At 42.6% G+C, this 26,012-nt stretch overlaps 1 protein-coding gene across 1 annotated transcript; it reads left to right on the forward strand.

Moving 5' to 3' along the window:
- The first annotated feature begins 15,085 nt into the window (after positions 1-15,085).
- On the forward strand, positions 15,086-21,444 carry LOC146858093 (gamma-crystallin-3-like). The gene is made up of 3 exons (XM_085648854.1): positions 15,086-15,118; positions 19,507-19,749; positions 21,109-21,444. The coding sequence occupies exons 1-3, from the start codon at positions 15,110-15,112 to the stop codon at positions 21,382-21,384; spliced, it is 528 nt and encodes a 175-aa protein (XP_085504980.1). The 5' UTR covers positions 15,086-15,109; the 3' UTR covers positions 21,385-21,444.
- Positions 21,445-26,012: the final 4,568 nt, after the last annotated feature.

Consider the following 26,012-nt stretch of genomic DNA (forward strand, 5'->3'; position numbering starts at 1 on the left):
TGGAAAACAGTAATAACAAATGCCTGTTACAAATATATCTATTAACTGATAATGCTGGACCTGGAATCCTTCAATCTCATTTTTAGGAAAGATTGAATGCAGCGTTAGCATGACACTGCACTTGTGTATCACACCCATACAATATTGTGTAGTATCATGCTGTGAGATCTGGCTCATACACTCTTACCCTAATAGAGGGTCACTTGGGCCCCATGTAGTAAGGCCTCAGGGACCCCTCTAGTCAAGCTTTGCATGGGAGAGGAAAGGATAGTATTAGTCACCCACACTAATCTAAAATCAGTGTTGAAAAAATTACCCTCCACCACTGCCCTCTCATCTCCCTGTCCACCTACTCATTCTGGCTGTTCCTTCCTATGATCGTGGAAGTCACTTTCTGGTAACATTAAATACCCTGATGGGGTCGCACCAGTGATTAATTAGTGACACCCAACAGTGTACCTGTAGTAACTGCCTATAATTACTACAAAGTTGCCATCAATGGTAACCAATTCAAATGACGAAATTCAGCTGTGTCAAGACAGAGTCGATGTTTAACAATGCACGTGCTAGTGCGATTATAACTCCATGTAGATGCTGAGAGTCAGCTGCTTTCAATCACAAGCATGCAATCCAGCGGGCGTGCCATGAAATACAGCTGTGTCAGGACCGGGTGCATGTTTAAAAATAACAGTGCCAGTGCAATTGTATTCTCAGGTGGTAGCCACCTGTTTCAAGCCCATTTCAATCATGGGCTTGCACTCCAGGGCCATAACACAGGCCCCGGCATCCCCCGCAGTGAGGGGTGCCCAAGCTCCAGGGGGCCCCCTCAGCACTGTACATCAGCCTGGGAGCTCCTGATAGAGTCCGGAGGGGCCCCTCCCTTTAACTTGCAGGGGGCCCCCTCAATTATCGTTACGCCACTGATGCAATCAAGTGGGCATGTCACCACTAGGCATGGCAGGCTTACTCGACTCAGTGTGTGAGTCAGACCCGGGATTCTGGGTAATGTAGTCCAGGTGCAACAATGGTTGTTGCCCCATTACCACAGGCATTGTTTGGTTTTTTGAAACTTTGGTTTAATGTTTCAAAATCATTTCAATGACATATTCTAAGAGAAAATGAATGGGCAACCTTAAAAGAAAAAAGCAAATTGATGTTCTTTTGCAGTTTTTGTTTTTTATGCACGTTTCTTCATAGTGGTAACTGATTTTAAAGCACAGCGTGTTATGGTCGGAGCAGATGCCTATCACATTACACTCCAGATTTCTAGGTGATGTAGTCCAGGCGCAGCACTGGTTGTTGCGTGATCCATCAATGTGTACTGAGAACAAGGGTAACAAGAAAGTCTACAGGATGGAAACCCGTAAACCCAGTTGAGACCTGGATGGATTAATTAGAACAATCAACAATGTCTCAACAGGGCAAATTTTTTAAATAGACAGTTTTACAGAAAATTGTAAACTGGAACAGCACCGAAGAAGGCAAGCAAACACAGATGTTCTTTGAATACTTGTAGCGATCTATATTTATAAATTCATATACATTAATAGTTATGAAAGCACTATTATCAATACATGTGGGTGTAACCCAAATAAAGGGCGTGCACATACGTGCTCATGCAGGAAGTGATCGGCAGTAGTGATACATGAAGAAGGGTGAAGAAACATCTAAATAAACGGCGCATAAAAATAGATGGTTACAGAGCAATATATTTTACAGGATTCAAAGATAATGTACTAAAATCTTTTTATGCAACCATCAAAGCGCCAAACAATGTGCTGATTGGTCGGCGGCCTTTCGACCCGTAATAACTTTAGTTCGTCATCAGGACCGGGTTACAATTTGTTTGACGAGTGCTGCAAAGAAAGAAAGGGGTAGGATAAGTAGGAGGCAGACTAAGAGGGAGGGAAAAGGGGTAGTTGCTGGGATGAGGGTGTGGGGGAGGTGGGAAGGAACCTATGAATTGCTGGTCAGTAAAGTGAAAGGATATACCTGTGCTTGGCGAATGCCGCAATCGGGATGTTCAAGGAGGGAGACCCAGGTTGTGCCAACATGTTCTAAGGGAGATGAGGTAGTCTGAAAGGAAGAAGTGAGAGCGAAAAAAGGAAGAAAAAATCGGATCCTCTTGGCCATGGGTAACAGTCTGTGCGTCGATTCCTTCAGTGAATCTGACAATTAAGTAAACATCAATTGCGTGTGGGGCTCTGGTTGTGGAAAGGAAGCTTACCACATAAGTGATGTGAGATGTAGCGTCGAATCGTAGAAATCTTTGAAAAAGTATACAGTGTGGTTGAGTTAGGAAATTGCAACCCCAGGCATTTGGAGGTCCAATTCAGTTGGTGCACTAAGCAATGGCACCGGAGGGGAGGGTAAGGGTAAGGGGATTAGGGGTTAGTACATCCATTAGTTAACTGAGTTCGAGTGAAGTGAGAGACAGGGGGGTGCAGGGAACCATATCTGTGAGACAAACAGCCAAAGGTCTTGTTTTCCGCTGTCGGTCAAGGATTCCGATGCCGGTTGACAATCCGGATATTTTGAAAGAAAGTAGGAGATAGAACATGCACAACTGGTTACATAAAGATTTAGAGTTTCTTCAATTTGTTACGTGCCTCAGGAGTATCACTCTCTGGTCAAAGAGTGTAGGATACTTGAGCACTGAAGTAGAGTTCCCTGTTAGGGTCCGTCCTACTGAGCACTGCTGAGGACCCAGCTTGCCGGGGTATACACAGTGTGTTAGATGATTATGTAAATAACAGATCTGATGTAAGCTAATGACGATCAGTTGTCAGGTTTTTATTAATTATCAATCAATGTTCGATATTAAATTCTCATATCGATAAGATTTGATCAAAGACGATGCATCATATTAACATTGAAGCCATCATTAGTTTCAATCGTCCCTCCCGATGCATTTCCGGCTACTGGAATCAGATATTTTAACAAGCCAGTGTGAGTCTAGCATTGGACTGGCCGGAGATGTCCGGGTCCCAGCATGTTTGTCAATCGAAGTGGAGTCAGGAAAACCGGAAGGGCTGTAAAGATATAGACTTGATCACGTAGGGGCAAAGGACTTGAGTGGGCGTGCTCATAGAAAGCTAGTTGGCCCATGAGTGCCCCGTGGTGATGGAGAGGGGTGAAAGTAAGAAATCAAGGGAGGCAGCGTGACAATGTCAGTATATTGGCAGACACAGTTATAGTTATACATGGTCTACTGAGATCGATCATAAAGTGGCACGTTTCAACTACAAATTATGTCGTTTTTCAAGGAATATTCCTACAATTTAAGAAAAATAGTAAAAAGACAAATGAGTCTGAATTTTGGGCGGACATTGTTAGGGCAAAGAGGGTAATAAAAGTACACACAACAATTAACCCAAAACTGGTACAAGTTGGTGGACAATTCCATACATTTGTAAAAACATTATACAAAACTAAGTCATAGCTGGGAGTACATGCCGGTAGTTAAGTATCACGAAAGATGGGTGATAGATGGGTAGGTCATAGATCTGTCCTAGCTGGGAGTACATACAGGTAGCCAGATTATCAGAGGTGTGAGTGGGTCATAGGTGATATCAAGGAGTTGTGTGCATCTTTCAGGGAAGTAGTTCAAATATGGATGGTACTATTCCATTCATCTAGGCTGTTGAGGCCCTGGTGCACCGAGTTACACCGTGCAATCCATCTACACTCGCACCTGTTTATCATTTGTTGTAAATCACCTCCACGTAGAGGCAGGGTCGGTTGATTAATAACCCTCCAGAACATGTCACTTTCAGGTTGTTTTTTTTCAAGGTAGTGTGTGACCAGTGGCGCAGTCTCAACTTTATATTTGATGCGGCTCTTATGCTGTATAATCCGTTGGTTCACCATATGTGTGGTTTGACCAATATATATCACATGGGCAGCATATGGCATATATTAAGTTTGAAGTCTGGCCATTGGAGAACTGTTTAAGTTTGTGTGCGTAGTCCCTTACTTTGAATTCTTTTGTGTTAGAAGTGAGAGGGCAGACCACGCTGTTCTGGAATTTGTAGTGGCAGAGTATGGGGGGAGGATACCATGATGAGGTTAAGGAGGTAATGGTGTCAGTTTTATTAGATCATGTAACAGAATGTACAAGATGGTCAGAAAGGTTGTTACCTCTTTTGTATGAGTAGAGGGGTAGCTGTTGGAAAATTGTGTTAGTGTGTATGACAGTCCAATTCTTTTTTATGATCTTACTGATCTTGTTACTTGATGGACAAAAGGTTGAGACAAAGGGGATGCGTTTGTTGACCCGTTTCTTGCTGTGTGCAGGTGCAAGAAACTAGACGCCGTGGGTATCCCCTGTTAGTGAGTTTTTCTGACAGAATTGCTGCCTTGTAAAAATAATCTTTCTTCCACTTGCAGTTCTTCCGGATGCGGAGGAACTGACCATAAGGGAGGCCATCCCTAAGACCACATGGGTGGTAGCTTGAGTATTGCAGAAGTGTGTTATGTTCAGTCGGCTTTCGGAAAAGAGTGGTACCAATAGAGCCATCCTCAGTGTGAAGGGTCAGGTCTAGGAATGGTAAATCATTTATCCGTGATTCAGAAGTAAATCTTAGGTGGGGGTTGGCAGTTGTTAAGTCAATCCTGGAAGGCTGACAGAATGTGATCTGTCCCCTGCCATAACAGGAGAATGTCATCAATATACCTGCACCAAAATCCAATCTGCTCAAAAAAAGGATTAGTAGGGTAAGCATTTGTGTGGTTTTCAAATTATGCACATTAAAAGATGGCAAAATTTAAGGTGAAACAAGTGCCCATCGAAACCCCCTTGATCTGGAGGTAGAAAGTATTTTTGTACAAGAAATAGTTGTTAGTTAGCACAATTCGGTATAAGTCAATTACAAATTCAGTGGGAATGCGTGGTGGTTGGGTCGTGTATTGAGTAGATTCTCTATGACTTGTAAGCCCTCATGGTGTGGAATATTCGTGTATAATGACTCAAAGTCTAAGCCAACCATCAGGTCGGTGTCAGAGTTGAAGGTCTGTCCTCAATTGAATTTATAAGGTCTGTGCTATCCCGTATGTAGGTGTCGGTTAAGGGTAAAAATTCCTTTATGATGGAATCTAAGTATTTTCCCAGGAGTTCGAGGATAGATGCACAACCTGAAACGAAGGGACGGCCAGGGGGAACTGTTGTGTTTTTATGAATTTTGGGTAGGACATAGATGACCGGTGTGCCGGGGCTGTGGTTGTTATTAAAAGCATGCTATTTCTTAGATATTATATCTGAGAGTCTGGCTTGGTTTGTAACAGCTTATATTTTGTTGTGGATATTCTTGAGTGGGTCAGATGGAACAACACGATAATGGGAGTTGTTGGAAAGCTGTCTCATGATTTCGGTGTCATATTTATCGTATCCATGATCACGATCCCGCCGTCCTTGTCAGGAAGCTTTATACCAATGTCAGAGTTTTTTTGAGGTTATGGTGGGCTAGTTTGTCAGTCAGGGGGAGGTTGTAAGGGGCAAATTAAAATTGTTGCTGAGGGAAAAAGAGTCAGGGTGTCATTAGATGGCTTGTCCGCAAACAATTGCTTTAGTCTGATGCGTCTGAAGAAGCATAACACATCCCCCTGGAGGCTGAAGAAGTTGCTTCAATCCGTGGGGACAAAGAAGAGGCCCTTGCCAAGGAGAGAGATTTCTTTAGAAGATAACTCATATCTACATTGGTTGAGTATGGGGATCTTGTCTGACTTCGAATTGGGGTTGAGAGTGGGAGTTGGTGGGACAACCAATGAAATGTGAGGTATGATTACTGGGGGCCCCCATTGGTAAAACTTGCATCTGGTTTGGCATTCCCCTGTGTAATGATACTGGTAGTTCACTCTTGTTCTGCCCCTCCCGCGTAAACAGTCCCCTCGTATAAAATTAGTGGAGTGAAGTGATGGGGGTGGTCTGTTGTGACTTCTTTCTGAACTAGATCCCTCACCAGGGTCAGAGTCTTCAACGGATGTGTTGGATAAGTCTAAGAAGGTGATTGTTTGGTTTTTTCTGTATCTACCCCAGTTCCTGGTTCTCGGTGGTCTGTAGGAGGTGTTGTAAAATTGTCCCGTAGATAGGGGTAAGCTTTTTCTATTTTGTAGCTCTTGATATCATTTTGTATTTTATTGATTTTTATTGTTTTGTTTAAAGGTGTTAAAGGTAGCAATAGTGTTGTTGATATTTTTCCAGAAGAATTTTAACGTCAATAATACTAGAATCTTCCAGAATGAGTTTTTCCAACTCAGCAATCTCTTACAATTCCTTACGGCTATGCTCAATAGCAGTGCCTATGGCTAAGACCATACAATGTCTAGTCAGGTTGTGGCCAAATGATTGAAGCCTGTGCGAAATTTGGGATCTTGTGTGAATATGGCAGGGGTATTGCGTATATGAAGACCTAGGAGGATCACATCTGATTTAAATATTCAGATAGCATGCGTGCATGTAGGTTAGTGCACTCTGTTTCTTTTTTAGTTTCCCAGGTTTGTCAAGTAGGACCCTCGAGGTATTGGGGGCAACAGTAGAAGGGGTAGAAGAGTGAGAAAGGAGGGAAGGACTGCTTAGAATGAATTTAATGTATTCGTCTGAGTAATTGGGAAGCTCCCAAGAAGACATAATATGTATATTAATTACACATGATATGTCAAATTAATGACAAGTGTGTAAAGAGTACTGTAGCAACCCAGCGGTTGCTCAAATTAACAAGAAAGACTACAGGAGGAAAACCCATAAACCCAGTTGAGACCTGGGTGGAACTAGGGTAACAACATGTCTCTGCACCCCAATTACCATGGGCACAGTGTGGGTAATTATCTGAAGCTAGCGCATGACCAGAAAGTATCCAGAGATGTATTCTAGGACGCATAGTACGCAGGCATGAATCTCTCCTACACCATTGAGCCCCATTGTTGGTTTGGGAAGACTGGATAGCTCTTAGGTACAAAGGCCACTGCAATTATAAAAAGAGATGTGATTTTTTTTAAACCTTTATTTATAAGTTTACACAAATTACAAGACTTACATTTCAAGACAAATGCTTGACATATTCAGCTTTTCTTGGTCCATACTTATACATAGCAATCCTGCATAATACAACTTAGATGCCAAAGTCTTGAATACACCGAAACACATTCTTTTATCTACATCTTTTGTCCTACCTCCAGGGGGTAACTCTGCAGGCTAGTGCCTTGTTCCGTCTGAGAACTTACAGATGTCTCTTCCAACAAGTATGACCCGTAGGGCTGCCAAATATCAAGTGGTCTCAGATGCCGGATGTTGCAGTTGAGCATACAGTTCACTGGTGGTATTGCAGAATGATCTGCTAAACATCCAACTTTTCAATGTCAGCGGGTATTTACTCCCCCAGTGAACTGCAATCTTTCTTTTGGCTAACAACAATGCAATTGCACTAAAACGCTTGTACGACTTAGCAATCTCTTGCACATACCCTAACAATGCCTGCATAGGTGTACGGGAGAGGGCCAAACCAGTCATTTTCAACAGCTCATTAAAAACGTGGGTCCAGTACTGTGCCACTTTGTTACAGGTCCAACCCATATGCGCAAAATCAGCCATTGGGGCACCACATCTGGGGTAGGTATGCGAGCCTGAGGGGTCCATGCGGTGAATCTTGGCCGGGGAAACATAAGCTCGTAATAGACATTTAAAATGTAATATCTTGTGTTTTGGATGAAACGGAACTTTACGTGTTTGCTCGCAACATGCATGCCACTGAGCATCTTTGAGGAAGCTCGACAAGTCCCGCTTCCAGACCGCTCGTATCCCTTTGTCCCTGGCTGGAAGCATGGCCACTGTGGCTCTGTACATCCTCGACATGAGATGTCCTCCATTTATATTCTTGATAAGCAATGTCAATGGGAATAGGTCTGGTGGTTCTAAAGGGTAGCTCTGAACCATTGACTAAAACGCTCTCTGCAACTTACACAAATTGAACTGGTACAGGAACATGGCTTCCTGAAACCGGGCATCCTCATCACGGGAAAATATGTGTCCGCTTGGAAACACATTCCCAATTGTAATCAAATTAAATTTGGTTAAGGTACACTGCATCGTTACTTCTTGGGTGATGGGTACCCAAATATTCCCTGCGAGAGGGAGAGCCAGAGCGTACAGCTGCTGCATTCCCGTCGCTCTAGCGAGTTGCATCCTGGCCCAGATAGACCATTGACTGCGTCTGTATGTCCAGTGAGTCCCTTTTTAAACCTACCGGTAGCAGCACCGACAAGGGGATGGGGTGGGATATGTCTGCCTCGGGGCGCAGATATGGAACCCACGAGTCAAAATTAAACCAGTGTCTAGAAAAACTGCAGTAAGCAACCAGATAATAAACACGGAAGTTAGGAATTCCAAACCCACCCCGTTCATAAGGAAGTGTCAAGGTGACCCATCTGATTCATTGCCGTTTGCCACCCCACACCAGTCAAATTAACTTGGAGTGGAGCGTGGGAAAAAAGGCCTTGTATTGTGGTATTGGGATATTCTGGAATAAGTATAAGAACTGCGGCAAAACAACCATTTTGATCAGAGCGATCCTGCCCGCCACGGCTATGGGTAGCTTGAGTCATCTCCCAATTTTATCGTCCAATATCTCTATTGCTGGACCATTATTAAGTTGAATTGTTTGAGCTGGATCCCTGTGTACAGCGCTGGCAATTTCTTACAGTTAGGATGTATGCTTTTTCCTTGATAATGGGTTTCTTATTATACAGAGAGGACTCAGTGGATTGGGTGCCTTCTTTTGAGTTTTTTGGTGTTTTGGTTTTTAAAGTTAATAGCGCTTGGTTGAGAGGGCTGTCCCATGCAAATAGCAGCGCTTTCTCATGCAAATGGTAGCGCCCTGCGGATTTAGGTGTTAGTTTTGTATTCAGGGTGATTTAGTTGTAATAAGAGCACAGTGGGCTTTTTCTGGCTGTTAAGCCAGAAGTATAGAGGGGCACACTAGGGGAGCACCTCCAAGCTGAACCAATAATTATGGTTGACCTAAAATTGTAAAACATACAAAAAAATGTAAAAATCACATAATATTGACAAAATTGAAGAGAATTTCTCTGTTTGTGTTTTGCCTTTTACCCACGTCATAGAGCGGGGCCTCCTACACCCGAGCATGGTTCCAGGGTAGGTGAGGTACAATCCTAGAGCACGTTGGGTAAGCAATTTTGATATGCTGATGATAATGTCAAGAAAGTTTCTTGCTTCGTAATGATAGCACTTTTGTTTTAGTGTTTTTTGGACTATGTGCAATGGCTGTTTTATTTTCTAGGTGATGTTCACACTCTACGTCTCAGAGGATTTTGAGCGTTTAAGGTTGTATCTTTAAAATTTTATTCAACCTCATTTGAAGTTAAGTGTGATTTTCTCACGCCTAGTTATGTACTTTATGTACTTCTTGCAGTAGCTAGTCCCAGTGCAAACATAGGTCCTGACGAAAGCCGTAGGGAGTTAAACCCGGATGGCTGAAACATGTTGACCTCTACATAGTAGTCACTTGTTAGTACTGCTATAACTTGTTACACCCTTTTAATAAGGTGTGTGGAGAACTCGGCACATTAAGTTTTGTCTTCTCTACACAACCTTTTTTATTCTCACTTTTTTGATTTTCTGCACTGCACATTATAGGATCACTATCCTTGTTTCTCACAATTGCACACACCCCATGTGTTGCTGGCTAATACTTACCAGCCTGAGACAACAACAGAGCTTCAAACTAGCGAGGCAGTCCCTATGATCACGGGACACACCTCTGCCATACAGTTGGATCACCAAATGATATTACTGATCATGAGAGTCATCTTTCTCTCACCATTCGCTCTGTATTTTGAGTAAGATTGATGGTAATCCATGCTCTGCTCGTGGCCAGGTTTGATTTGGTCTGTCGCACCATAGTCTATTTTTCACTTGTTACTTTTGTGCTGTCTGTTGTAAGACCCCCAGTTCCTATTGTCTTTGTGCATAAGTTATTATTAGGGGAGTGGGACGTGGGCAGGTCTATAAACTATTCCCTTAGACCCTTCTTTTCACTTAGTTTATTGAATTTCTTACATGAAACAGTCGCAAAATGAGCATTTACATGAACACAAGATACAACTGTATTCTCGTAAAAAAGCAGAATATACAACAGGATAAGCACAAAATCTTCATCAGTTTTCTTGTAATACAGTTTTCAATGACAATAAATGCAATGATATCGTACTAATACATTTCACCAATGAACAAAAATAAAGAAATTACTGACTCCAAATACAAATATGGATATGTTTCACTACAATCTTTCCTCTAGCAAGGGAAGACTAACATGGAACACATTCCTGCGTGAAGTGGTGCAACATCACCTTAAAAGAAAGATGCAAATGAAGCAAACACACACTGCCGCACCACATTTTCTGGTGAATGGAGGATTAGCTTGAGTGTTCCCAAAAAGAATCATAAGTGACTTCTGATGATTACTGATTGCGGACTGTTAAAGATGTGAACTAATGATGGCCTTTGCCATGGTCACAAAGAACAACAACTCCAAAGCAAAGGTATCTACGTGGGATCAGAGGATTTTGAGCCCACAAGACTGAAGTGGATTGTCCAGCAGTTCTTGTTCTTGAGGAGAACCCTTCAACTCTGCCTGGGTTCAAAACACGTCGACTGCTTATATACATCAGGGAGAGTGTATCAAAAAGAGGCTCTGGTACAAAGAGAATTTTCTGTTAGAACTATTCACACTTTTAGTTCTTGTTTTTGAGTCAGTGATCACAACATAAGCTTCCATCCCCTGGTCCTGGACAATTGAGAAGGAGCCTCATTTATCAACCCAATTAATCATAGGCTCCTTTTGGTGGTGAACTTCAGTTAATGTTTACATGTCACAATAAGTTGATGTTATGCTATTTGTAATAATCCATTGTCTCTAAAACATCATATTGTGTCGAAATGCGTTGAGTGCATAAAACAATGTGATTTGCAGTGAAATATTTTGTTTGTTGTTCCTATGTTTATGACAGATATCACAAAAAGAACATTAAAGTGTTTAATAAAGAATAATGCTAATTAAAGGAGATCACGTGAATTGAGTTTTATGATCTTGGATGTAAAATAGTATTTTGGTGAAGTACTGGCATTTTCTTGCCTTAGCCATGTGGTGCCCACAACCTGTCTCTGTCACAAAACTTTGTGTGGGTGACATTTGGACCTTATGTATTCCTCCTAGACAGCCACACACAGTGGGGAGCTTAGGTGTGACTGAGTGTGTCATCACTGGCAGGATGGGAGAGAGTAGCTGGGCCCAGCACCACTTACACCTGAATAGGCCGTGTCCTGTCTCCATAACCATAGGGCTGCATAAACCCTGTAGTTAGTTTGGAGCCAGGAAGGCAGGTTAAGTGCGAACTTCAGAGGCATACCTCTAGAAGCTTCTCTCCACTTCAAAGGCAAGCCTGTTTATAAATACTTGACCTCAGACACCAACTCTTCAGTGCACTTCTGGGCCTGTGGATACTCTGCTAGGAAGTAAGACTGCCGCTCTGCTGGACTATCGCTCTGAAGGAACTGCTGCCCTGCTGTGCTGACCTGACGCTTGCTGCCCTCTTGCCTGGGTGAGAAGGACTGGACCTGCATCTCTTGAACCCAGAACCCCAAGTTAATCCAAGAGATAGTTGGCTGGCCTCCTGATCCGAAACCTCAGGGACATAAAAGGCTTCCAATAACCTTGCATCTGCACCTGGACTCTGACACATGTGAGTCTATCCTGCCAAGTGGTGCCACCCTATTCCTGGACCCTTGGAAGTGGGCTTAAGATGCCTTGTCAGCCTCTATGGCCTCAGCGTAACAATGCAAACCCCAACAGAACTGATACGTCTCTGCTGCTGTATGGATTGGACCTATTGCAAGGACCTGCAACACTGCCGCAGCCCACATCGCCTTCAGAACTACCACTGCACGATGCATCCACTGCATAGGCATTCGCATCTCTCTTTTACGATAGCCACGACTTTACTGAAGCTCCTAAGATATCAGTCCACAATAGACTGGACCACATATTTTGGATGACAGTGGCACAACTTAAATCTTGTTCCTTCAATAACAGGTTTATGTCACAGTATTTGGAAGGTTGAGTGTGCCATCTAGTCTTTGAAAGACCCAACTTGTTAGACCTGGCATCTTTGGTATAGTATTATCCTAGATTATTTGCTTTCACTCCATTTTTGATGAACTCTTTTATCTAGGCATTATGACTTTACCACTGATTAGCTATGGCGAAGTGCATAATGTGCTTGTATTCTCCCTTCCAAACATGGTAACATTGGCCTACACACAATTAGCACATTCAATTTACATATAGGCCCCTGGTAAATGGTACTATCTCTACTCAGGGTCTCTAATTTAAATGCTACAAATGGGTTGCAGCACCCAATGTGCCAGCCACTGAAGAGGCACAGTAAAATATATCTAAGGCCTGCTGACTGGTGCAGTTTAACACTGCCATTTCAACCTGGCAACAGCTTTTAGCAGGGATAAACTATCCTTTTTAATAGTTATGAGTCACTCCTAAAGTCGGCCCTAAAACTCATAGAGTTGGGTGAATTGTATTTAAAAATGAGGATATGCAGTCCTAAAGAGTTTGTCAGTGCAGCAAAGCTGCCTCTTCCTTAGAATAATAGTGGGTTACCTTATTAGGCGTGGGGTATTGTGTTCTTCTCCTGAGTAGGATCGCCTGTGAGGTTGTATTCAGCCCTCAGGGGGCACCACACTCAAGTGAAATACTTGAAGCAGCCACCCACCTGCACTTTGAAGGGGGATTAGAGATTGCCTTGCTGGCGGGAGCAGTCTGTGTGTCTGGGGTGTCCATAGGACCGCATTTGCCCCCTGCTGAGGTCTGCTCCCAGGGGGCGCACTGACAGTGCACCACCTTTTAAGTGGAGCACTGTCACTGTGCCTCATGACAGATTCTTTGCCTCTGAGTCTGTGTCTGTATTAGGGCACGGGTGCAGAGGCAGAGGGATTCCCTCATTTGCATGGGGCATACCCCCATGTAAATGAGGAAATGCCCTCTTGAGAAAGCGCTGGCGCTGTATGTGCGCCAGCACTTTCAGTATTACAGAAGAAGCGGCACAAGCATCTGCTGCCCTGCTGTAATACCAAAGTGCCACAGGGAGGCTAAAGCAGGCGCAAACGCCCGTTGCACCCCCGGGGCATTTAGTGTAATACGGCCCTAGGAAGAACCTAGTCCATGTATATGACCCGCGCTCATGAAGTCAGCCTGAACTTGTGACTTTGACCTGGTCCTTAGTAACTATATACCAAGAACAACACGTTGTGCTTTTTGGTGCTATTGCCACCTACAAATTTAAATATTCATAATTTCGGTTTTCCTTATTGAATTTTTTGATTTCTGTGTCAATTTATTTATTAAAATTCATTCTATTTTTTTTTTTATTGGTTTGGAGTTTTTCTTTAATTCTGTTTTCACAGTTAGAGGCAATGTGTAAAGTATTTATGGTGCACTCAAAGTCAATCCTGACTGCCTTTGTAACAAGCTGCCAGAGGGTTGAGCACAGGTTTATTTAGTACCTTTTGTGGTTCACCTTGATAAGAATAGTGTTTATTGTTTGAGTGGGGAACTCACCCCTCTCAACTAGTACCCCAATTTCTGACACTTTTAGCAAGTCCAAAAGCAATATAATGAAATCACACTATTTCGACCCAATCAAATCCTGTACTAAGGGGCACCCAACATGTAGATAGATCCCCAGGCCCTCGCTCAGTATGAAAGTTCTTTTTTTTATTGATCACATAAGTTCAATTGACAGTTGCCCTGTCAAGTCAGACCCCAAAATCCATGTACATTAGTGTAGCCCTGGGCATCCCATAATGCTCTCAAACAGTAGCGGCTGCTACCGAACAGGGGTGGTGAGGCAGGGCGGGGGCAGGTGTGTGGAGGGAGGAGGTAGGAAATAAAAATAAAGCACTTACCTATACCGCTGACCGCCGGCCGCTGCCTCCTTCCACAGGAGGCACACAGCCTCTCAGAATCCCCTGACCAATCACAACTCTGCATTAGCAGCATTGTGATTGGTCTGAGCGCCGTGGTTCGGTGCTCAGACAGGGGCTGGAGGCTGTGCATGTTCGCCACGCAGGCTGTAAGTCAGCCTGCGTGCGAACATGAAGAGTGCACATGATGCTTTGGCTGGCCCTAAACGGCCGGCCAAACCATCTTGCACACTTTAAGTGCTGCCACCACTCCCCCCCTGTGACGTGTGGAGCCCAGACCCACCCCCCCCCCCCCCCCCCCGGCTTCAGCTGCAAGCTGGATACAGAAAACAAAATGATAATGACGAACGTTATTATCATTGTATTTTTTGTGTTCAGCTTGCAGTTCAAGGAGTGGGGCGACGCTCCTCCACCTTAGGGGAGGAGCCGCCACTCCTCTCAAACACAACTCTGCCCTCTGTAGTCTAAAGTGAATATTGGAAGGGAACAGTGCTGGGAATGCAATACATTCCGCAGGGCTGTCTTCCCATCTGTGCTGCTTCCAGAAAAAAATACAAACACCACAAATGATCTTGTTATCTAAGACACTTTTACAGCATTACAATTTTATATGTTTGCCCCCGAAAGTTTAAGCTCAGACAGCTGAATAAATAAACAAAACGATCAAAGCTGTGCAGTGGGCAAGCACTTTTTTTGTGGAGGCACACAGCTTCTGTCCCAACAAAAAGCCCCTCTCTAGTGATGTTCACAAAATGGTCTGGTGGCAGCTGTACTGTCAATCCAGAGCAGAAAAAGTATGATACATATCCAGAAAGATTTTCCTTGTTGAACGTTTTCTGAAGCTCAATAGGCTGCTTTTAACAAATGATAGAACAATGGTGCTTTTTTAGTGTCCCCACGCAAAAACCTGCTCAGCAAAAACGAACAACGCCATTATCTCCAATGTGATGGCAGTGAAAGTGGTACTATGCGTGTTTTGTCTCACTGGACAGAAAAAGCTGCATTGAATTGTTCTCATGCAGATAGTGGCAGGTGAAGATGTATATAAGGGCTGCTGTGCGCCCACCCACAGCACCGAGGTCTCACAACCATCCAGCAGCCACCATGGGCAAGGTAAGTAAAGGATGGCCATGGATGTACATTTATAGCTGTATGGAAACATTGCCCGGGGTTTACTCTCTCACAAAGCACATACATTAAATAGATGTGAAAAATATAGTTGCAACTTTTTAAAACTTTATCTCGGGTTTTCCAGTTTATCAAACCATGGGTTAGGGGCAATGATTCTAAGTGCGGTTCAACTGTTTACATATGTAAGCTTAGAGTACTGTCCCTCTTTGGCCTTACGCTATTTTAGTTCACAGTACAGCATGGTTTTAGTCATGGTACACCAACATCAAGATCCAAACTGCAGCAGCACATTATATGGAAGTGGTGAACTGCCACTACCTTTACTCACCCGAGCGGTACTTTACTCTTCAGATGTCTACGTTTCTAAAATGCAATCGGTCTCGTTTTTTATATCTTCATTTTCATTTCAGCTTCCCATAGCAGATCTTTTTTTTTAAGTAACACCAACCTCACGTGGCTGTTTAAGTGTTTTAAAAGACAGAGGATGGCAAAATACTACAAAAATCGGTTTTGCAGAAAAAAAACCCACAAAAGACTTAACACTCACCGACGAAATCTTCGATACAGGCAAAAGAAAATTTGGCCAAAGGGTTTTACAAATGTGAGAACTCTGCAAATTCATTAAGTTGCAAAATTTGTCCCCTTAGTTGATGTTTCCAGGTGGCATTTTCATTTTGTGAAATTCGGATTTTATATTCCAAAAATGGAATCTCCATCAGTTGATCAGGTTCTTTTAAATAGAGACAGACAATGAGAAGGCAGAATGCTGCAATATTGCTTTACTTATTCTGTGTAGGGTGGAAGGGACTACAGTCCTAGTGGCGGCTGGTGATTGCAAAAATTGGTGAGACAGGAGAGTAAAGACTGATATTCATTCTTATCCCAACTCAATAGTGTTGTTTTTGTGAAAGGCTGATGGGGAGCTAGAGTTCTAACCATGGGGTCAAATACAGATCATCAGCCTTGTCAGACAACTTAGTGGATGTATTAGTGAAATTTGCCTTCCGGCCCGGTAAGAGCTAAGAGACCTGTGACTGACAAGATTTCCTTCACCAGTGTTACCAGTTCATTCTTAGCACAATTGTTATCAACTCTCATTCAGCCCTCCACCCATACACTCTCATTCCCCCACTAAACCATGCACTCCCATCCACACAGTCACCCATTCAGTCGCTCACCAGCTCACTCATACTCATTCACACACTCAATTATGCATTCACACCTACACGACCACTCATTCATCTAATTCACATTGGCTCACACACTCACTGTTTTACTTTCATTTATTAAAATATATTGTTGAAGCGCAGCAGGTTGCATTTCAGCCAATTCATGTTTTCTTAATAAGCTTTTGTCTACCTATTATGTCCACAGTCATCTACTCAGTTACTTGCTCAAGATAATTTACTAACCTATACACATACAACAATTCATTCACTTTCTTCTACCTTACATCAATCACCTACCTACTCACATTCATTCATCTGCGTCTAGCTTCCCACTATCATTCGCCCAATTCATAAAACCAGTCATCCCCCACATTCAATAACTCACCCATTTACAGAAACACGCTAAACATCACTCACTGAGTAACCAGCTACAGTAGTGGCTTTGCTAGTGCTTGTTTTATTCTCCCTGCAGATTCCATCTTGATGGCCCACCGCCCCAACAATACGTATATATAATGTGCAAGGGAGACAGAACAAGCAAATGCAGTCGTGACAGTAAAGAGCTTAGCCATGACCTCATTGGTGCTGCAGAGGAGAGAGAGCAGCAGTTAGAAAAGGAAATCAGACAGGAGGGTGAACAGATTTGTACTTTCTTCTCCCAACTCACTCGTGCTGTGAATTTTGAGGCAGCTGCTGATCTGGTCATGTTGCTGGAAAAGGTCACGTCACCACAGCTCATGCTGATTACGAATGGGCTCCTTTTATGACTTTAAATACACTACATACAAGGTGACCTGAAACCACAGACTAACTAATATGTGTGCCTGTGACGTCATCCGCATGATTCCTAAGTCCATCCTTTTCCCATCCCATCAGAGGGTGGGTGTCGTCAGTGAAGCTTGCTGGACAGACCTCAACCTGTGGGGAGATAGTTAAAGGTGGGGTAACTATTCCTGAGTGACATGTAGACATATAAAGCCCTGACTTGGAAGCGAAAGGGCCGAGGTTGATTTTAATTGGGGCTCTAGGGGAAGGTGACGTCTCACGGCTGTGAGAAAAGGCAAGGGCTGTGGTGGGTAAGCCCTAGCAGCGCTCAATCAGGCACATGCTCACTCAGGCGCAGAAGACCTTGTAAAAAGGCCAAACAATTCCTACTTTTCGGACCTTCATTTTAAATTTGTATATTTAAATAAGCTTTTATATTAGGAAGCCATTAAAGGTGTGGGGGCGCAGCCCCTGCACCCTTATACTGGAGCCACTGCAGTACAATCCAGAGAGAACAACCTCAGGCCCCAGGGGCACTGCATCATTGTGGCACAAGCTCCGGATAAATAACTTGTCTATGCGAAGCTTGTTTGGCCCACGGGACTCCCAGGGGACCAGTCGCACTGATACAAGATACAAGTTCATGCGTAATTGATATATACAAGAGTAAAAGTTGGGACATTATCGGACTGAACATTACTATTTTAATGAAAAGTTAATGAAAGAAAAACTAGGCCTCGGTGCTTCGTTTGCGCCAGTGGATTCAGGTCGGGATCACCATCACTCATTTACGGAAACGCTCTTATTTTTCCTCAACAGGCTTTGATCCAGAGTAAGAAAGAAAAACACAAAAGAGGGAAAGGAGGAGGAAGAGAAAGACTGAAAAACGATGACAGAGGGAGAAAACAGGGATGAAAAAGAGCTTGTAAGAGTGAGCAGCTGAAGATGCCGGGAGTGTCATCTCATAGATTAAACAGGTTTAAGGTAGAATAAGGACAATGCACCCTTGGTATTCAGCACCCTGAATGTGCCACCCAAGGGTTTCTGGGTTAAACTTTGGGCCCTGGCACTTATTCTGCCAGGCCTCTAAAGGATTACCATTCATGAAACACAATCCCTGTGTAATCAGATGTTAAAATCTATCCTATCTTGGGTCCCGCAAACATGCTCGGACGCTTTTATTTGGACAAAAACCAATGTGAAAGATTGTACGCCTTCACATTCCAGTATGGTGGACCTATTATCTCTTATATTACCATCAGCAGCTCCTATTTTGAGATCTTTATCTTCCACTACAGTCTAAGGGGCTTGTTATGAGTACGGGGATCCTGGGACTGCTGTACTCGCAGTGGCGGCCTGACCAACGCACTCCAACCCCCGTATTCCCAGTGCGGTCATTGGATTGCAACCAGCCTGCTACAACCAGCCAGCACTGCCAGGATCCTGGATCCTGCGGTGCCAGCAGTGTGCAAAGTACTGAGGAATGGAGGCATTGCCGATCCTGGCACCACCGTCCAAATTACACGTTTCCCTTCTGCACATATTTTAATGACTGTGATCCCGTCATGAAAAAGCTTGCAAAAGGACAAGAATGGGGCTCCCAACAGCACCCCAGGGCAAATCTGCCCATGGGGGTGTGTGCGGGGGAGACACATGTTCTGCCCCCTACGATTGCACTTTCGTGTGTGCACTGTGTAGTATGCACGACATGGTGCATGCCACACAGTGCATGTAGTGCAGAAGGCTATCTCACGGTGGTGGTCTGCTGGTAAGGCTCTCCTATGAGCCTAAAAGACCGCCACCATGAGACCGGTGCTGCATTACCCGCCCGCCCTGAATTCAACTCGAAATCCAAAGGGACGGTACACCACAGGCTTAGAGGTCTTTCTGAGACTGCGGCAGTCCCAGTCGAGGTAATTTTAGCATGAGTTCCAGCCCTTAAGATCAGGCCCCGTCTGGAACTCATGCTAACATTACCATGAGGCCTTTCCTCTATCTGAGGTCGATAAAATTAGTACTATTGAGTTGGGTAACAATAAACATCTGTTATTCAGCGCCAGGACACCTACGGGTAATTGTGCGCTTTACAAATACACCTGTTATGTTATGTAAGGCAATCATTTCACTCAGTCTGCTTTTCCCTGCAATTAAAGTACTGTTGGTGATATTGGATGTAATAATTTGGCCACTATTGCCAGGGCTGTGTGGCACCATAGTGTGTGACCCATGAAAGAGCACTTCACAAAACCCTACTGCTAATGAGAAATAATTGAAACTTACTTGTAAGGGGACTTTTACTAGTTTAAGAAATTCTCAGAATTGGGATGAACTGAGTTAACTAACACATTTTAAATGTATCACTGAAACCTTCAATCCTATTTCAGCATGTCGTCTTTAGTCTATATTATTAAATTGTGTTATTTTTGTCCACAATAGATCATTTTCTACGAGGACAGGAATTTCCAAGGCCGCTCCTACGAGTGCAGCTCTGAGTGTCCTGATCTCAGTCCTTTCTTCAGTCGCTGCAACTCCATTCGTGTGGAGAGTGGCAACTGGATACTGTATGAAAACCCCAATTTTAGAGGACATCAGTACTACCTGAGGAGGGGCGAGTACCCTGACTTCCAGCAGTGGATGGGTTACAATGATTCCATTCGGTCATGCCGATTGACCCCTCAAGTAAGTAGCTTATGTAGTTATACTTTAAACGTATGTCAAACACTCTGATCCGCAGGTAAATCTTGGATGGAAAAGCCCAGTCTGTTTCTTTGATGATGAAGAATAATAAAGAAAATAGTTTTGAGACTTCATACCACGGCTCCCATGTTATTTTGATATTGTAGAAGAATACATTGATATTGACACCATTGAACTATGTGTACTTCATGAAAGGAAGAGAGAAGAAACAAAGATGAAAAACTCTACAGTACAATTGTTGGATTCTTGTGGCATTCCCTTTTGTGTGTTTTTTGTGTTTTAACATATTTATGGTTTTGGAGTAGTTTGACCATTAGAGGGTGAATGCAGACCACTATTACCTTGTGGAACTAGAACCTGTGCAGCTGTCTTTGGCCAGAACTTCTCTCACTTTGGGATTAGATGGGCTAAAATGACTCCATGCGATCATACTGCTTGACCCCTCAAGTAAGTGGTTTATGTAGTAATACTTTAAAAAGTTACATCAGATACCTGGATCTGTGGGTAAATCTTGCATGGCCAAGTGGGTGCATAGTCTATAAGTTAACAAAAGATGCAGTCTCATCTAATGTCACTGGGGAAATGATAAGGCATTGCAACAAAGCTCCATTGATGCCAGTTTGATGCACTCCATCTTTCAAATTGTAACGAGCTGCCCATGAAAAACAGGCAGTGATCGAATGTGATGTAATGCCAACTTGAAAGGTAGGTTTTTGTCCCTAGAACTGGATTGTCTTGCCAATAAGGTCCCTGCAATGTTGGTGGTGGAGCAGAACTATCGAAGAAGAATTCAAGAATCAGTTTTCCTATACTGAATGCACATGTATTTTCTTCTTACATAAGTTCTGGGTTCTGCCCAAGAGGGCTATGTGGATTCTGTATGAGATTCAGGAAATCTAGTATTTATATCTTATATCATCCTTTAAAAAAAAAAAAACATAGTATGAGCAAAATGTTAGTCCAGATGTATGAATAAAGGCCAATGGAAAATGCGAGCCACCAGTTTTAAATTTTCTGAATACTTTCCTTTTCTTTTAGTATAAGCTTTTAATTATTATATTAGTCTACTAAAACATCATAATGCTGAAATTTTTACATATACTTCTTCACAAAAGGTTTATTAGCACATGAATGATTTATATTTTGCCTATTTTTCTGATTGAGACACAAGTTTTGTTTTTACCAAACAAAGTATAACCTGATCGTGATTAGAATTTTCCCATCGTACTGAGAATGTATTAGCATTTCATGAGAATGTAAATCTAGGTTCTGTTCTTTAACTTATGGATGTTCTAGCAAATATTATTCATCCATTTGTTTCTCTTCTTGTTTCTTATCCAGCACCGTGGATCTTACAGGCTAAGGGTTTATGAACGAGAGAACTTTGGAGGTCAGATGATGGAGTTCTCTGAAGACTGTCCACATGTTTATGAACAATTCAATTACCATGACATCCACTCCTGTAATGTGCAGGATGGACACTGGGTCTTCTATGAAGAACCCAACTACAGAGGACGTCAGTACTACCTGAGACCCGGCGAGTACAGGAGATACAGTGACTGGGGAGCCTCAAGCCCCAGAGTTGGTTCATTCAGAAGAGTAAGGGATCATTATTGAGTTATCTTGAATATGAAGGCCAGTCTATAAAAGTATACAATAAATTATGTCAAAATATTATTCCCTTGCATTGTGTTATTATTAACACCAAACTGATGTGCATTTGTAAACTGAAATTACCATGCTGGGTGTATTGATACAGGGCCACACGTATCATGCATATTACGGGTTGCAGAATCGGGCCAATTGCGACCGGTAAAATGCATTTTGGTATGTATGAGTTCCAATTTGAGATTCGGTAACTTGTTACCGAATCGCAATTTGGAATTGTGAATACATACCGATTCGGTATTAGGGTGGGTGTCTTTAGGGAGTCCCTTCCTGATACTGAATAGCAGCAGTATGTAAGAATGTTTTGTGACCGAAATGTGGTCGCAAAACATTCGCATTTTACCACCTACTTCAAGTGCGTGGTGACCCATTTACAAATTGAAAAGGGTCCCCAAGGAACCCCTTTCCCTTTGGGAATGGTAACAAAAACATTTTTTCAGAGCAGATAGTGGTCCCAAGGAAATGGGATGCAATAAAAAAAAATGGTTGGTTTATTTAAAAGCAATCAAGGACATGGTGGTCTGCTGACCCCCGCAGGCAACCATCCCCGTGATTTTAGTGATTCCTAATGGGTTGTATATTGCTACCTACCTCATTAATATTGATGAGGTAGGTCGATTTGCGACCCATTCGGAATTGCTAAATGAAACTTGGAGTTTCATACACTAGAAATAGTGATTACCTAATTGCGATTCGCAGTTAATCACAATTAGGTAATCGCTATTTCCACTATTGATATATGTAGCCAATAGTGTAAGATATAAGACAGAACCCCACATCTAGAAGCATTCAACTCCATTTTCCATGAACCCAATGTAACTTACAGTTTATTCTGTTGTTCAAAACTTTCTTCCTACAACAAAATCTGTACACACACGACGTCTTGGCGTAAAAGTATGAATAAAGGTTTCACAAAACATGTTTATTTACAAACTGTAAACTTTCCAGATGCTTGATTCCTTTTTTCTTTTACCTCTCTCCTGGGGGGCAGCGCTGTATGCTTCATCCATTTGGTGAACCGTCCATTCAATTGGATTTTCACAATTCAGTTTGATTCTGACACATAAAACAGGCCCAAACAGCTTCTATACCTTTCCCTTCAAGTGAGGATAACATTCACTGTACAGCTTTTATCAGCTAGGAAAACACAGACAGTCCATTACTGGTATTTATTTAGTTTAAAACACTGAATAAGACCCTACGTTTACAATTGACGTCCTTACTTAATAAATGTCTTTCCATTTACATTTCTCACGGTAAATTATTGTCATTGCCATTCGTCTTTCTGACACTGCCTAACATGTCTAGACAGTCACTGGTATTTGCCTTCTTACTTCTCAAATAGCAAAGGACATCACTGCCATGGTAACCAATGGTATCATCTATATATAGAATTATAGATTAAAGTGAACTATGGGGATGTTTTTACAGAGGGATTCTGAATGATGGCAAATAGACAACAAAAATGAAGCTAGAGTTGTCTATGATGTAATTCAGGAGCCCAGTATGAAAAACATAACTGTAATTCACTTTTTGGTCATCTATAATTGTATGTTATGTATGACCTCCAAAATCCTATTGGCTGCTATTCGCCAACAGAGGAATATTGCAGGAGTCATAGATAAAATGGCCTCTCTTCTCTATCCCAAAATAATAAAAATGCATGACCTCTTGCCAGTCACCCACGACCACTCTCTGTTCCTTACCCGGTCTCCAGGAACTGTGCTCCCTGCTTTTCAGTGCTACTGTGACAGGTTCTCACAGTGCAGAGCTAGAACAGCCTGGAAATCCTTTATGGTGTAGCAACAAGAGTCAACAAGTACTGTTACTCGCTGCTGCCATGACAAGGAGATGATGGACGGAGCTCTGAAACTTTTCAGACACACACCCCCAGTCACAGATCTGGGTTGAATCCATCATCGTTCTTTAGCTCACTTTGCCACCCCTGTTCAGACACAGCTATATGCAAAGCAGTCTTGACCCTGTACCTCATGGGAACAGTCCAGCCCGAGCTGCCAAGTCATGTCTTCCCTGGACCGGAAACAAGCATCCTGGGACGGTTTTTGGCTCACAACTCACTGCTGCCTGGTCATCTCACCAAATTACTAGATTCAGAATCTATTCTAATTATTCATGCGAATGCCATGCGTAACAAGATAAATAATACTCCTCGTGTGCTAGAAGTAAAGGGCAAAATCATTTTAGCTATGTACCTGGATCCAAAGAATGCCAATAAGAATTATTGTTTATCAAAGAGATTACTAGCTGACTCTCCCAGATGATGAATGGAGTAGAAGTGAGGAACTATGTGTGCGCATGCCACAGTTACAGTCAAATTTATCAAGGTTTTGCGTCACCCTTGTGCCACGCAAGGGGGGGCACAAGAGTGGTGCAAAACCGAAGTGAGATTTATCAATCCATGCAAGGCCCAACTTCATTGCCACTGCACGACTTGATAAATATGGAGTAAAACAAGGCAGCGCAAATCGCTACCTTGTGTTCCTCTGTCACAGGAATGTCTTCAATGGGTGGAGTGTGGGTGTTCTCATGCATCCACCCGTGGATTTTGGCACATTTCCAGAATGTTTCTGTGTAGGAAGGGGCCCCTTCCTGCATAAAAACAATATTGTCTACAAAGCAGACACCATGACTCAAGGGTGTCTGCATTGGCACAAGCCACAAGAAAGCTCTAAGAAAGGACAGCAATGCGCTGTACAATGGTAAATACAGCACATTCCTGCTCTTTTCTCTTTCATGCTGTGCAGCACTGCAAAGTGTCTTGCTGCGTTGTGTTGTGTGAAAGTTTGATAAATCCAGACCCAAGTTTCAGTGCCAAGAAAAGAGCAATTTGTCAGAGGTTGCTATAGCGAGACTCTGTTTAGAAGTCCTGTAGATGTCCTGTTAGGCTACTAAAGTTATATAATACAATTGCGTTTGCTAGAGCCTGACCCATCTCTCTAAATAGGCCATTAATTAACAAATTAACAAGGAAGTACCTTATCCTCCACTGTGATATTAGAATTCCCAGCCTCCTTAAAATCAGCACTGGATGGCTGGATTCACCTTTTATGAAAAATTTGACCTTGCCCACCTCTTTACTAAAATAGTTTGTTCCAGTCTTGGAAAATTTTCATGTGCTGGGAACAGAGATCATATTTGATGCAGATCTTACCTTTTCTCCTCAAATCAAAACAGTCGTAAAGGTAAATTTTCATATAATCATGATTAAAAAACTGTTATAGTCCTTCAAGTCCAACATTCTGTGGAGACAAGTTGGGCATTGGTAATGGTACTAATGGTGTGTAAGGATCATTGTAATATTGCGGGCTCTGGACTTCCTAATAAACCTATTGACAGGTTTCAGAGGGTGCAGGATCAGCCAACCCTAACTGTAACTTCAGTAAAAAGAGCACAATAAATCCAACTTGAAGTTACCCTATCAGCTCAGGATGAAGCCAGAAATTATGTTGACTCTCTGCAAATAAAACAATCTACCCCCAACTAATCCCTATCCAGACTCAAGTAAAAAACTGGAGTTCGAACACCTACAACATTGTGGCAGGTTCCCTGAAGTGCACTAATCCAACCTTGAGCATGATCTGATTTCTAGACTGTGTGTTTCTCCTAACCATATCCAATTCAGTAAACCGCTTAAAATGGAGTTGTTCAGACTGGGATTTGACTAAGATAAGGAAGACTCATATTGGGAGCGTTTCGTGCATCTATTTTTCTATGACTTCTAGTGCTGTGTATTCAGCACTCTCTAGTGACTACCAGGTAACCACGTAAAATAACATCTCAAATAAATAAAAGGTTTTAACTGAATTGTCCTCAGTGTTTTAGTTTTAGTTTTTTAACATTTATATACTGTTTGTAAATCATACAACACAATGAAAGCATATCAAGTTCTCATGGCAACTTAGATCACTGGCATATGTTATCAATTTTTTAGCACAAGGAACAAAAGGTTAACATCATCTCATGGTGTACGCATAAGAACACACTTTGGACACAAAATATCTCTTCTGTTACATCAAATGCCCCAAAATAGACAGTGAGATAAGAATCTAAGTACAGGTTTGCATTTTTCATAGCAAGATAGGCAGGCTAGGGAGACTACAGCCCTTAAGGCGAGTCCCACTGGGTAGGATAGCTGTGTATACATCCACCTTATCATTGCAGTAAATCAGATCTGTGATCCAGTTCTTTGCGGTGGGGGTGGCCTATGCCCCAATGTTCTGTAACTCTTCTTTTATCCATAAATCTGAGAGGATCGACTTTGCAATTTACACTTTACAATCATTCCCCGATTCTTGTTTCAAACTCTATTGAATTTGCAAGACGTGTAGTCACCAGTTTGCAAATTATTTAATTATTTCTCTTGAGTCTCTGCACTTTATTACTGCATACAGTTCTGCACGATGACTAGTAGCTGATGACTTACGTAGTTGCACTACTCACTATAAAAAGTAGACACATATATTTTAGCCATAATTAACTCTAGGTCAGTATACCTCCTTGTCTTGATTGGGCTTTTATATATCTCACCCAACATTGCCATCATTGAGGAGGGATTT

The sequence above is a fragment of the Triturus cristatus genome, chromosome 3_2 (assembly GCF_964204655.1).
Source record: "Triturus cristatus chromosome 3_2, aTriCri1.1, whole genome shotgun sequence".
In the NCBI taxonomy this organism is placed as follows: domain Eukaryota; kingdom Metazoa; phylum Chordata; class Amphibia; order Caudata; family Salamandridae; genus Triturus; species Triturus cristatus.